This window comes from Mastomys coucha, unplaced genomic scaffold, assembly GCF_008632895.1.
Source record: "Mastomys coucha isolate ucsf_1 unplaced genomic scaffold, UCSF_Mcou_1 pScaffold23, whole genome shotgun sequence".
Taxonomy (NCBI): Eukaryota; Metazoa; Chordata; class Mammalia; order Rodentia; family Muridae; genus Mastomys; species Mastomys coucha.
In genome coordinates, this window is record NW_022196906.1 from 38,442,296 (window position 1) to 38,455,577 (window position 13,282).

The 13,282-nt window shown below is 55.4% G+C and overlaps 2 protein-coding genes across 5 annotated transcripts in view; one reads left to right on the forward strand and one right to left on the reverse strand.

Moving 5' to 3' along the window:
- Nucleotides 1-6,200, reverse strand: part of LOC116073604 (translation initiation factor IF-2-like) — a 7,131-nt gene extending 931 nt beyond the window's left edge. The window contains exons 1-3 of the mRNA XM_031345687.1: nt 6,068-6,200; nt 3,261-3,384; nt 278-1,142 (exon numbers count right to left, since the gene is read on the reverse strand). Coding sequence (XP_031201547.1) covers nt 278-1,142; nt 3,261-3,384; nt 6,068-6,200 — 1,122 coding nt within the window. The remainder of the gene's footprint in view (nt 1-277; nt 1,143-3,260; nt 3,385-6,067) is intronic.
- Bcl9l (BCL9 like) overlaps nt 429-13,282 on the forward strand; it is a 29,710-nt gene continuing 16,856 nt past the window's right edge. For 2 of the 4 annotated variants that reach the window (XM_031345410.1, XM_031345412.1), the window contains exons 1-2: nt 429-1,096; nt 6,981-7,037. The gene's annotated coding sequence lies outside the window, so the exon portion shown is untranslated. The remainder of the gene's footprint in view (nt 1,097-6,980; nt 7,038-13,282) is intronic. The other 2 variants (XM_031345411.1, XM_031345413.1) reach the window with 1 other exon arrangement.

Here is a 13,282-nt window from a genome sequence, read left to right on the forward strand (position 1 = left end):
TGCTCTCAGTGCAAAATGGATGTAGGTGGGTACAATAAAGAGGGGAGCTAGCTGTGTGTGTGTGTGTGTGTGTGTGTGTGCCCGCGCGTGTGCGCGTAGGCAACTCCCACTCTTTCCAATCCGTGCAGATAGCACGGTAGGTTTGTCAGATCTCTCCCTAGCCTCTGATGCTGTGGGTGCTATTCCTCCCTAGTCCTTAGGAAAGGGGGAGGGTGGCTCGAAGGCCCCTTCCCCGCCCAGGGCCAACTGCCTCCTGCTAGCCGGTCGGGCGCCTTACCGAGTCAGACCACTGGGAGGCCGGGGGAGCCGGGTTGGGCGAGGAGTCGGGAGAGATGGGGGAGCTCTTATTTTGACAGGGGCCTCTCCCGGCTCTGGTATGAAGGCAGAAGGAGGCAGCCAGAGAGCCCCGATGCTTATTCAGGCTGGGGAGAGGAGCCGAGTGGAGGGGCGAGCGAGGCTCCGGCAGCGCAGGGGATCCCGGGGAGGCGGCGGCGCGCGGCGGAGCCAGTGGCCGGACATGCCCCGGATCCGGGGCCGCTGCAGCACCGCCGCCGCCCGGAGCCAGCCGGCCGGACGCCCGCACGCCTGGGTCCCCTGGCGCCGCGCCGCCCGGGGGCTGCGATCTGGACCCTCGGCAGCCGACCAACAATAAGCGCCTAGACAGCCCCCTCCCCGCCCCGCGCCCGCCGTCCCCGCGGGCCTCGGGGAAAGTGAAAGGAGGAGGCGAAGGAAGGAAGGAAGGAAGGAAGGGAGGAGGAGGAGCAGGAGCGGCAGCAGCCGGAGCCGGGAGGTTTGGGCCGAGACCCCAGCTGGGAGCCCCGGCACGGCGGTGCGCTAGCTCTCCTGCTGCTGCCGGCGCCCGGGACCATGCTCCGTGGTTGGGAGGCAGGAACCCAGGCAACCAGCGCCTCCCGGATACCTGCTCGCGGGCCGGGCTGGTATTAAGATCAAGGTATCCAGGATCAAAAAGACCACCGCCTGCTCGCCTTCTCCGTCTCTCCACCGTCCTGCTGGAGGATCCCAGTCCACCCAACGACCCTGACCTGGTTATGGCGTCCAGCTCCGGCCTGGCGTGAGGACCCCCGACCGGTGCGAGGTGAGGGTTGGTTTGGGGCAGAGGGCTAAAGTCATTGCCAGGCCAGCTGGAGCGCGCCAAGCGAGATCCAGTTTAAATTGGGGAGGGGAAGCGCAGTCTGATTGTCTCTTGCGTTCTAGCTCGCACCCCAGGCTGTTTGGGAAGCGGGGGACTCCTCTAGGGTCATCAGAGGATATTCTTGGGTCCTCAGCCAAGCTGGCACTCTCGGAGCACTACGAGAAGGGCTTAGTGGCAGCCAGGAGACCCTACCACCTTAGCGCAGAGAACAAGGCCGGCCTTGGGCCAGCTGGAGCAGGGAACTCTGCCCTGGGGGCTTCTGGGAGATGTAGTGCCCTTCTCAGATTCACTAACTCCTAGGACCTAGCACTTCTGCACTCCTCCCCTGATTTGTGGGAGCCTCCTGGGGGAGGAGGGTTGGGACAAGAGTGAGAGGTTGGGTCCTCTGCCCGCAGGCACTGCCTCTGGGCCATAGGAGCCTGAGGAGCCTCCCCTGCCAAGGATTCTGAGTGGTGTGGGCTTGGCTGGGGGTGGGGCAGTCATACAGTTCCTTGGAGGTTTCTCAGCTCTGCCAAGGAAGGGTGGCTCTTGTCTTGATCCAAGGAGCCCCTGGGAGGGAGGTATGAAGAAGAGAAGTAAGACTTAGGCCTTCTGCATAGCTGGAGCATGGTCCTACTCCGAGGGCTGCTGGAATTTGGTTTCAGAGGATAAGGAGGTCCTGCGTCCCACCCCCCCACCACCCTTTTGGAGACAGAGAAATAGAACATCCCTCAAAGTCTGGGAGTCAAGAGTGTCTCTCTGGAGCAATGAAGCAAGGATTAGCTTCTGTCTGTCTGTCCAGCTTCCTTCCTTCCGGGTTTTTCTGACACCACCTTCCTCCCTCCTCCTTCTGTTCTGTTTGCTGCTTGGTGTGTGTGTGTGTGTTCATGTCTTGTCTGGGGGAACCTGTGCTTTAGGAGAAAGAGTGTCATTTCTGAGAGAGGAGGGCTTGGTGTTTGTTTTCCTGAGCCCTGGAGAAGGTGTATGTGAGGGTCCACGGCCCCCTTGATCTTTTGCTCCACCTTTTTCCCTCCCACGGAACTGTATGGTGTTCTGTTTTCCCTGGGAATGCTGTCCGTATTGTAGCGCTGCTATACCACTACCAATGCCCATACCTACACTTTCTTCTCCCCTCTCTTCCGCCTCTCCAGGGGTCAGTCTCTTCCCTAGGACAGTTCCTTTGCTGTTCCCCAGCATGGACTTGGCTGCCTTCTTAGACCAAGACCATGATCTTGTGGCTCCAAGGGAAGAGTGTGCTCAAAGTCGGCTGCCTCTCAGGCCCCACAATCGAGAGCCTCAGAATAGAGAATGGTAGAGGAAGGTGAGAAGCAGGGAGGAAAGCAGAACTCTGGTACCAGGAAGGAAAGCACTTTTAAGTGATCCACCTTTCTGGCCTTGAAGGACCATAGTTCTGGCCATAGGCATCCCTGCCAGAGTTTCTTTTCTAAGCCATGTCACTCATGCTTGGGATGGCGTGGAGGGGTTCATGAAGGGAGGAGTGAAGACTAAAGTGGGACTGGTGGTTCACAGATATCTGGGGTTAAAGCATCCATGCTAATTGGAGCTTAGTGATCTTGCTTGTTCAAAGTACACAGAGCACTCACGACTCTGGTTAGCAAGTTCCTGGTACCTGAATTCAGCAGAAGCCTTAGGCTGGTGCGTTCAGCTTTAACAACCAAGGAGGCCTGGAGCCTGCTGGACAGAGACCTAGTGGGTGGCAGAGAGGCAGTGTCCACTCAGCAAGGGCCAGAATGCTTGGCACCTGCTTTAGATGAAAGGGAAAGTGTTACAAAATGGGGGTGGCTGCTTTTGGGGAAGCAGCTAGGACAGTACTCCCCGGAGTCCTAGAGTGAGGTGGGGGTGGTGGTGCAGGCAGCAGAAGCTCTGGCATAAGTAGGGGGAGTCAGAAGTCACCCTGCAGCTTCTCTCCTCCAGGGAATCCTAGCTGAGTTGCTGAGGGCACCCTCAGCCTGCCTCTGGTGCTGCCTCAGGCTGAGGTTTTGTCCCAGAGCCCTGGGGCAGCACTAGGGAGCCAGAGTGTCTGTGTCCAGTCTTCCCGGGATCAAAGGAAGCCGGTAGGAGGTGGGGGTAGGGGACTGATGTAGCCCCGATGCAATGCAATGTTTACTTTCCCTGAGCTTCTCCATTGCTGATAGTGAGGTACCTGAAGAGCCCGGGCACCCAAGGATAACAGGGAAATGGTATCCCTTGCTTCCTTGTACCAAGGCCCTGGGCACTGCCCGAGTGCTGACCTGGTGGGGGGAGGGGATAGAGGGGGATGGCACCGTGGGAAAGTGGGCAGACGTGGGAGCAAAGCGGTACAGGCTGGGTGCCCCAGGCAGGGAGCCTCTGCCAGGCCCGCTCTCCCTGGGGTGGGGCTGGCTGTTCCAGGGACTGGCTCAACCTGTTGAACGCCTGGCTGCCGTAGTAGCTTGGCATCTGTGCCCCTGCTTGCCAGCCCCAACAGCTGCCCACCCATAGCCACACTGTGTATACTGCCCTCAGGGATCTGAGCAGAGAGGCTCAGATTAGTCCAAGGAGCTTAGTAGGGGCTCCTTCCAGGACTGGGCATCTCTTCCAGGGATTGCTAAATTTTCCCAAGTCTGGACCTCTGAGTTCCAGAGCTGGGGCTGGAAGGCTGGGTGGCCAGGACCAGGAGCTGAGAGGGATAGGTGGAGATGGCCATAGACATGAAGAGCTACTTGCAGCATGTCACTTAGATGGGTGGCCCTGAAGGCAGCCTGGAGTTACAGCCTGGAATTTCCTGCCGGGTGCCAGGGCCAGGCCTCCAAAGCCCCACCCCCAGCCTGGCCTGACCTCCCCTCCCTCCCTCCCTCCCTCCCTCCCTCCCTCCCTCCTCCCTCTGTCTACTTTCCCTGGAGGTTGGAGGAGGGGCAGTGAGAACATTCTGGCTACCAGGGAAAGGTGACTTCCTGGGTGTGTGGGGGGGCACTCATGGGAAAATGAGGTGATTTCTCATGAAGACTTCAAGGGGGAGATGTTCCCTTAGCCAGTCCTGAATGTGGGGACATGTGTCCCTCACTGTCTCTTGATTCTTACTAGCAAGAGAAAAAGAGCCAAGGCACTCTTCTGGAGAAAAGGGGTGCTCACCTTGTTCTCTGTGTAGGTAAGGGGTGTGGTGGCTGCTAACTTTCAGTCTTGAAGGGGAGTGGAGGCTCCCTGTGCCTCCGCACTGCTCCTGTCGGTGGCAAAAGCCACTGGAGACCTTTCCTTTGCCCTGTGTCCAGCAGGCAGGGCCCTCCCTTCTTGGTTCTAGGCCAGCCGCTGCTCCTAACTTGGTAGCCCTTTCCTGGTCCTCTTCTCCACTGACTGAACCACCTCTGTCTGACCCTTTCCTCTTCCTTGTCCTGGTAGCTCCAAATTGGTCTGTGTCCCCCCACCCCACCCCCAGCTTCAGGAATGGCCCTGAATCCAGCATTTCCAGCATTTCGAAACCAGGATTGTTTTGAAATCCTGAGTGCTTCCCCGCCGCCCCCTCTGACTCCCCTCCCCACTACATGGCTCACTGTCTTCAAATCTGACTTTTTGCTGGGCTGTACTTGAGGTACTCCATCTGAGTATGTGTGCTTGCACATGAATACAAACTGTACTCTTCTGTATGCGGCGGCTCTGCCTGTGTCCCGGAGTGGGTGTGTCGGTGTCAGTATTCTGTGTGGCTGGCTGATGGCTGGCTGTTTCCTGAGTATTCTTTGATTGCTTCTGGATTTGCCACTCTCACAGGTCTGAAGGAAAGTTTGGGCTATTTTAGGAGGTACCTTGAAAATGTGTCTGCTTGTTTCTCACTGTGTGTGTCTGGGGGTTCTTTCTGAGGAGTGCGCTGGAGGTGTGTCTCTGATGTGTGCTCATGCTTGCTTTGCATCTGTTCCTCCTCCTCCTCCTCCTCCTCGTCCTCCTCCTCCTCCTGGGCCCTGGGAACAGGTCTAGGGGGTGTAGTCACAGGTCTGCAGCTCCCTGGGACGTGGAGTCCCCTGCCCTTTGATAGGGAGGTTTCCTGGAGTGAGTCCCAAGCTTCTGGCAGCTCCGAGGCCTTGGAGAAAGAGTGGTGGAGTTGGGGAGCTGCCTGGATAAGCTGTTGCCAGGGCCTGGTCCTCTCATTCTCTGGCCTTGCATGCTCAGCGGCACCAGGCAACTGTGTGTCCTGAGGGTGTAGTGATGGCTGATAGAGGGAGCCTAGTGACTAAAGGGACATGTTCCTTTCACCTCTGCAGTCACCTCCTTCATTGGAGACGGAGACCAGGAACAGTCAGTCACAATTTACCTAGGAGTTTGGTGATGAATTTCAGGTTCAGAAAACTTGACTTCTCCACTTACAGTGAGTTGCTTAACAAAACAAGCTCCAAATTTATTCCCAAGCAAAAGGCAGGCATTTGGGGTGGACCATTGCATCCCTGGTCCAGAGAAGTCTTACCCTCGTTTTCCTTCCTACTGCCAGTGAGGTTCTGCATGGGGGCGAGGGGCAGCTATGAATGTTTTGGGTTTTGTTTCTTCTGGCTAAAGCCTGAGCGTTGGTAGTATATTTATGTGATATACACTCACTGGGATGCTCTGAGTCCTTGCTAGGACTCAGTTTCCCATCTTAGGATCTTAGGCAGTAACTGAATGCTTTTCTGCAAGTACATGCAAAGGTTAGTGAGGAGGAAGACGGGTAGGGGATGTTTCTGTGACGAAAGGTCTGTGGAGACCCCGGGGAGGTGGGCATAGGCTAGGCTTCTTTCCCTGCAGAGTGTCCTTTAGTCCCTAGTACAGTGGGAAGCAGGGAGCAGTAGAGGCCCATGTTGGTTCAGGGCTCAGTGACCCAGCAGGGGGAGGGCCTTGGCAAGGAATTTTTAGTTTGTTTCTCAATCTCTGTCTCTGAGACATGCACACGGGCACGTCACTGCAGACACCTCTGGGAATGGAGTCTAGAAAAGTCACCTAGGTGGTGGTAGGGCAGGGCGGTGCAGCTGGAACCATAGGGAGACAGCTTCTTCCGGGTGGGCACACTTTGCTTTTTGTCTTCTGTCTCTGGAAGCTGGATGCAGTCAGGGTCCCCTTCTAACAGCCCCATCTTGAGCCAAGAGCAACACAGGCTGTAGAGGGTTAAGTCTAGTTGGCAGGACACCCCCCCCCCCAGTGCAGCAAGAGAGAGGGAGGAGGGGTGGTTAGCAGCTTGCTCTAGTTGGCTTCTCTCCCAGAATTCTTCGGAAAAGAACTCCCCTTTGACCCCCAGTACAAACTGAGCCCAGCCACCAGCCTCCCTCCCTCCTGCTGTGGGAGCTTCACCCAGTACTACTAAACTGCTAAACTGTCCTCGCCCCAGGCCCTGGTACTAGGCCAGGTGCTCAGGACTCTTTGTCTTTAGGGTACCGGGGTTATAGCCGAGGAGACCACATAGGTACATAGAAACTTAAACCTTTACCCCTGCCACAAGTTAACCTGGGCACGACTGGTTCTGGAAGCTGGGTCTTTGGGCTTCAGCCACCCCTCCCCCCAGATCCTCAGGCCAGGTCGTGGGAGTCCTCCACCCTCCCTCTCTTTGTGGGGCCAAGCTCTCAGGGAACTAAGTCTGAGGTCTTCCAGTGCCTTCTCCTTCCTGCTTCCAGGACAGGGAGGGGGAGTGACGTGGTGGGCAGCTGGGTCAGGCCTGGCTCCTGGCCAGTCCACAGAAGTCCGTGGCGGGAGATGAGGGGGGGGGTGTCTGAGCAACTCTGAGACTTCCTGGAGCTGTATGTTGTCTATAAGTTGTACACATTTGTGGCTGGGGAGGGGGCCAGGGGTTGGGGTTCTGGGAGGATCAGGGGCATAGATTGCTGGCCAGGGACTTTTAGCTGTGACCATTTCTCCACAGGGAGCCCCCATCCCAGACCACACCCCTGAGCCTGAACCTGACACACATTCCTCAGAGGTGAGCGGTCCGTGTGTTTTGTGCTGCTTTTTTGGCCTTCCCATCCTGTCTGCAGTGGCCACATCATCCTGGCTTAGCCTCCTGCTTGGCTCTTTCTGTAAGCTCCCTCCTCCTGGCTTTCTGCCCCTACTTGCATTCTCCTCTGTCTCTGGGTGGGCAATACCACTAGGTGTGTGTGTGTGTGTGTGTGTGTGTGTGTGTGTGTGTGTGTGTTTTCGCATGTATGCCCCAGACAGGGAAGAGTTAAAGCTGGGTGCCACAAAAAGTTCTAAGCCTCCTCCCATGGTGGGAGGTGGGAAACTCAGACCGGTGTCTACCTGGAGGGCAAGGTAGATTTTATGGCTGTCCCAATTACTTGTCCTCCCTCCTTGGCTTTGGCTTCTAGAGGTTGAGTCAAATCCAGGGTGCCCACTGGCCGATCCACTGGCCACCAGCCACCACCGTAAGTTTGGTTTCTGCTGCTCTGGTTCCACAGGCGTGTACACACACACACACACACACACACACACACACACACAGAGGCAAGCACACAGCTTCCCTCCTCCCTCTCTCCTTACTTAGCAACAACTCTACATTCACAACAAACACTCCTGTAGGCTCCTGTCTGACTAGGGCAAGCCTGGGAAAGGGAAGCAGGGAAGGGGGAAGGTGCTTCTCCACATCCCCCTGCCTCCCCCCAACAGTCCTCTGGAAGGGGAACTTCTAGCTCCTTCACCTAGTCCTCCCACCCACCAACTTTCTCTGTTGTAGACCACTATCTTCCCAGAGGAAGCTGTCCTGCCTCTAACTTGGGCATTGAGAAAAGTGGGAAGAGGAGGGACAGGTGGGTGGCAGTGGGGCTCGGACTCCTGCCTTCTCTGGAAAGTCCCACTTGACCTTTGACTCCCACCTGGGGCTCGGAGGGAGGGCGGCAGGACTTCTCTTAGCCCTGGGCATCTCAGCAGGAGCTGTGCTAGAGCACTAGAAACATGTCTTGGGACCATGCTGACTTGTTAGGGACCTGGATAGGTGAGAAGGTAACGGACTGGGAGGGCGGGGGTGGTGGTGGAGCTAGGGAGCCCTAGAACTTTGCTCTTTGAGATCTCAGGCCTGGCTCAGCAGGGCACCTGTATAGAGGCCACAGGGTTCAGGGCTCTCTTTGATCTCTTCCCCAGGCAGGAACTGTGTGGCCTTTAGTGCAGGTCCTGGTACCATCAGGCCTAGAAGGAGGGTGGAAGGGTGCAGGGGATGAAGGCCAGGCCTGACCGCTGTGAGGGGCTGACACTGTGCTGCATCTGCCCAGGGAGGTGGCTAAGAACTCAATGCTGGAGTGTTGAGCTTCCATCCTGGTCCTGTAGTGGTGGGCCATATGTATTTTGGACAAGCTACTTAACTCTTCTTACTTGCAAAGAGGGAATAATAATAGGGCTTTCTAGCCAGGCATGGGAATTCCAGCAACTGAGAAGTAGAGGCAGGAGGATCACTTCAAGTTTGAGGCCATTCTGGATTACAGAGTAATATCCAGTCTCAAATAGACAACCAGACCAGCAAACCCCAAACACTCTAGAATATAAAAATAAAGTCTTTTCCAAGGTTGGCCGTGGTGGCAGGAGCCTGCCTGTAGTTCCAACTATTTTAGTGGCCGAGGGAGGAGCCCCCGTCCTCAGGTGTTCAAGGCCAGCCTAAGTAACATAGCAAGACCTTATCTCAAAAAATAATAATAAAAGGCTATCCTAGGGCTGTGGTTCAGTTGATAGAAGGCTTGCCTTCCTGCACAGAACTGCACACTCAAGCCTAGGATGGCATAAGCTGGCCATAAAGCAGGCATGGAGGTACATGTCTGTAACCCCGGCTCCCTGAAGGGAGAAACAGGAAGATCGTGCTGCACATTTCAGGCCAGCTTAGCCTTCACAGTGAGAACCTGTCTTAGAAAGAAAACTTTTAGATGGTGATGTCGTTTGCCTAGCAGACTCAAGGCCCCGGGTTCCATCCAAGACTATGGGGGAAAAAAAAGACACCTAACTTATTATAGAATTGTTCTGAAGGTTAAATTAGGTAAAACGTATAATGTCTACAGATGTTCATCAGACATTAGAGGTGCTTGGCTTTATTATTAATCTGAGATCCTTGTAGGAGTTTAATCCTGGGGCTTTGGCCTAAGGGAATTTAGGGCTTGGAGGAAGAACCCATCCAGGTCTTCAGACTCTAATGCCCTTCCAGAACCACTTTGTTTTTGTTTTTTTGTTTTGTTTTGTTTGTTTTTTGAGACAGAGTTTCTTTGCATAGCCCTGGCTTCCTGGAACTCACTCTGTAGATCAGGCTGGCCTCGAACTCAGAAATTCACCTGCATCTGCCTCCCAAGTGCTGAGAGTAAAGGTGTGCGCCACCACTGCCCAGCTTGTTTTTGTATTTTGAGGCAAGATCTCACTGTGCAGACCACACTGGCCTTGAACTCATAGAGAGAGCTCTGCTTGCCTTTGTGTTTTGGGATTAAAGTTGTGAAGTACCACAACTGGCAAGACAAACCTTGTTGCCTCAGTTTCCCCACTGTTGGTGCTGGCTGATACTATGATTGCAAGTTTTGTAGTTGCTTTGGACCTAGAGAAGGACTTGAGTTTCCAAGGACCCCTACCCCAGCCCCCATTCCTTTGTCCTTGCCCTTCATTTCTGGGCCCAGTCCTACTCCCTCCCTCTGCCTGCTTGCTTGCCTTAGTTTTGGAGCCTTCCTACCATCCAACTCCCGCTGCTCTGTTCTGTCACCAGACTGGAGAAAACACTGTGTCCTCTAATGGCTCCAGTGGCCTCCTCCTTTCCTTTGTGGTCTAGGAGTCAGGGACCTTCCTTGGGAAGACATGAGGCAGGGTGGAGCTTCGAGGCAGGCTGTAGGGTACCATCTTGAATATTTTCTGAATGTGGAAAGGCAGTGCCTGAGAAATGAGTCAAGCATGCCCGGCATCTCGCAAAGGTGGGGAGGGCTATCCTCAAGTCTAGGAGGAGAGCAGGGTCATGTACCCTTGTATTCAGTAAGATACCCCTGGAATCCTTCCCTAAGAGTGTTGAAGAAAGTCCAGTGTGTCTCAGGGTGTGTGTGTGTGTGTGTGTGTGTGTACCAGTGGGTAGCCAAGACTCATAAAGGTCCTGAGCTAGGACTGGGATGGTAGGGATGGAGCTTGAGAACTTATGAGTGAGGGGCCATGGAGTAGATGGCAGGGCTGGGTTGCCTACAGAAGGATCTATGTCGACGGGTGGTTAGGCTCTTCTGTGCTTTAAGGAATAATTGGGCTCCTGGGTCTGAGGCCTGGGCTTGGCTACCAGGTTCCTTCCATGGTCTTGGACTGGGAGGGATGGACCAGAGCCCCATGCAGTGCTGCCCACCACCTCCTGGGACAGAGAGAGAGAACTTCCTCTTATCTATGGGCTCATCTGCCTGCACCATGGTGCTTAACTGTTGAGCTGGCCATGCCTCCTGTGCCCAGCCTCTGGGCCTGTTCCTTGGCTATTTTTGGGATTGGGCTGGGGCTCTGGGGCCGGTTTCAGATGTTCCGACTTGAACAGGAGAAAGCAGGGACAGATGGCTAGAGGGTTCTGATCAGTGGGTCCTGCTGGGAACAGGTTTATTTTTAGGACCTTGTTAACCCTTTGGGGGCTTTGTGGGGCCACCCTGAGAGGTATTGCCCTTTCTGGTTGAGAAGAGAACGGGCTTCCTCCTTGGGCCTGCTGCCCTTTCTGTCTAAGACCTGCTCTTTAGAGAGAATCATGTCTCCACACTCATGTATTTTCCAAAGGGGTCAGACTGGGGGGCTGCAGATCACTGAAAGAGAAGTCTCCTGCACTTACCCCCTGGGTAAGGCCTGAGGCTGAGGGAGCTTCGAATGGCTGCTCTCTGCATCCACACTCTGGATTGGAGAAAGTCAGAGAACTTGGGTGCTCAGAGGTGGTTGTTAGTAGGGTGAACAAGCTTTTTCACAGAGCGCAAGAAAGCCATGCCTTTATGTAAGGCAAGTATGATGCCTATGGCGCCCTGCTTGCCTGAATACTCATAAGGCAACTATCTAGATGGTTCTTCTCATTACAGATGTACCTTCGTGACATGTGGCATTCTTGGGAACTATGTTAGGAAAGAAAGAGTGCCCAAGGGACCTGGTTGAGGGCTAATGTGTCATAGCCATTTTTAGGTAGTTTGTGGAAATGACCTCACTTTGTGATTTTGCCTGTGAGTAAACTGAGGCTCAGAAGGATGAAGAGATGGACAAGGTTCTGCAGTTTAGAAGAGGCATGATGGGATTGGCATTCTACCTGCCCAACTATAGGTTATTCTCTTGTAACCCCATGCATGCCAGGATGCATGGTCAAGGCTACAGTAGGCACCTTAACTTGTCAGGGGAAGGTTTATGGAGTGGAGGTGAGAAAGAAGGCCTTAGGGCAGGGGACCCTGCCTGTCACTCCTCGCACGGTCCTGTAAGCCCTTCTTGCCTGAGGGTGCCAGGACTGACACTAGAAACCCAGTTTGGCCTTCCTGTCTGCCCTGCAGGAGATCACAGGCATACATCCTGTCTCTTCACCCCACCCCCACTAGCCCTGGTCCACAAGCCCCTGCTTCCTGGAGGGTCATGGCTGTCCATATGTCAACGTAGACGGAGCTCATGGCTACTCAGGTGCTGCTGGTGCCAAGAGCTTGGGCCAGACAGTTAAGGCAAGGGATGGAGGATGTGTCTATCTCTGGCAGTACCTGGGGGAGAGAGCAGAGTGCGGCAGGCAGTCTCTGGGCGAGGTCCCACCCGTGGTGCACTGGCTGTGCCAGTAGCCTGCCCGCACTCCACTCCTCCCACAATGGCCCCATTGTTTCCAGTAGCTAGGCAGTTTGGAGGAGGTTCCTCGGTCACCCATGCCCCCCTAAATAGGGGCCAGATTAACCCCTTGGGAGACTCGGACCAGGTGAAGGCTCCCAGGAAGCTTCTTGGCTCATTCCCCTCCCCCCCCACCCCGCTGTTAGGAGTGCAGCTTGAGAAGTCAGTCACTCCTTACCCATATGCATACAGCAACAGGCCACCTCCTGACATCGGGGTCCCCTATCAGGGAGAAGTAGCGCCTAGACCCTCCCCTGCCCCCACTCTGGTACAGGTGCCAGGGGGCAGGAAGTGCCAGTAGGGTGGCAGTGCAGTCCAGATATATTTGGGCGGTGGGGCTAATTCCAGCCACCACCGTCTGCTCCGCTGGCTCCTGCGCTCCTTTCCTTCCTGTGAAACCAGAGCTGGGTTGGGCCTAGCTCAGGATTTCGGTGGATTTAAAGAGGCAGCCCATCTCTGCCAGCCTAGCTTCCTCTCCCCCTCCCCAGGTGGGGTCTGAGGCTGAGAGAGGCCTGGAGGCCTTTGAGCACCTCCTTTGCCCTGGGCTAACCCCTGGCCCGGGCCTCAGTCAGGGTACTAGGCACTCCTCTCTCCCAGAGCCTTGGGCGGGTGGGGTGGGCGGGGGTGGGCTGTGGTTTCCTGTGTTGGCTGTTTGTGCCTGGCCCAGAGTGCCCGCTGCCTGCCTGGGCTTCCTGCCCTGTCTTGTTTCCTAGTGCTCTCCCCTCTCCCCACCCCTCTCCCTACGGGGAGGGAGTAACTAGGGATTGGGCATCAGTGTTTTGGGGGCGCCCTACTGCCAGGGCATGATTACTTCCTGAGGTCTGGACTCACTGATAAAGGCTGAAAGAAGTGAGGTGAACTTAGGCCTGTCCTGGCAAGGCCATTTGTCCCCACAGGCTCCAGGGCGACAGTGGTCCAGCAAGAGTAGAACTAATCTCCCACAGGCATTCTGTTTAAAGATCCTGCATTGCAAAGGTCTAGGATCAGTGGACTTCTCAGTCCTGCAGGGTTAGGATTGTCTGACCTTACCCTGGGGCTATAGGTGGGGCAGGCTGGAAACTCCCAGGTGAAGCCGCCCAAGCAAAACTGGTTTATTTGCATGGACTCCAGGGAGGGGAGTTGTTGCTAGGAACCAGGGCAGGGGGGGACCCCACCTCCCAAGCCTGGAAGTCCCCACCTAGAGGGTCTCCACTAAAATAACACCTTGGGTCCCTGAGCTGGGTTTTCAATCCTGGACCCAAAGAGACCTTGGGTCTCTTTGAGCTGGGTTCTCAATCCTGGATCTCCTAGCTGAGTCACCACCTCAGGGAAACTATTTGAGTGCTACAAGGAAGCTTCTGGGGGGGGGGGGCACCAGGAGAAAGGGGAATCAGGACATTATCTTGGGAACTGAATCTCCCTGAGCCAGAGCCCAAGACT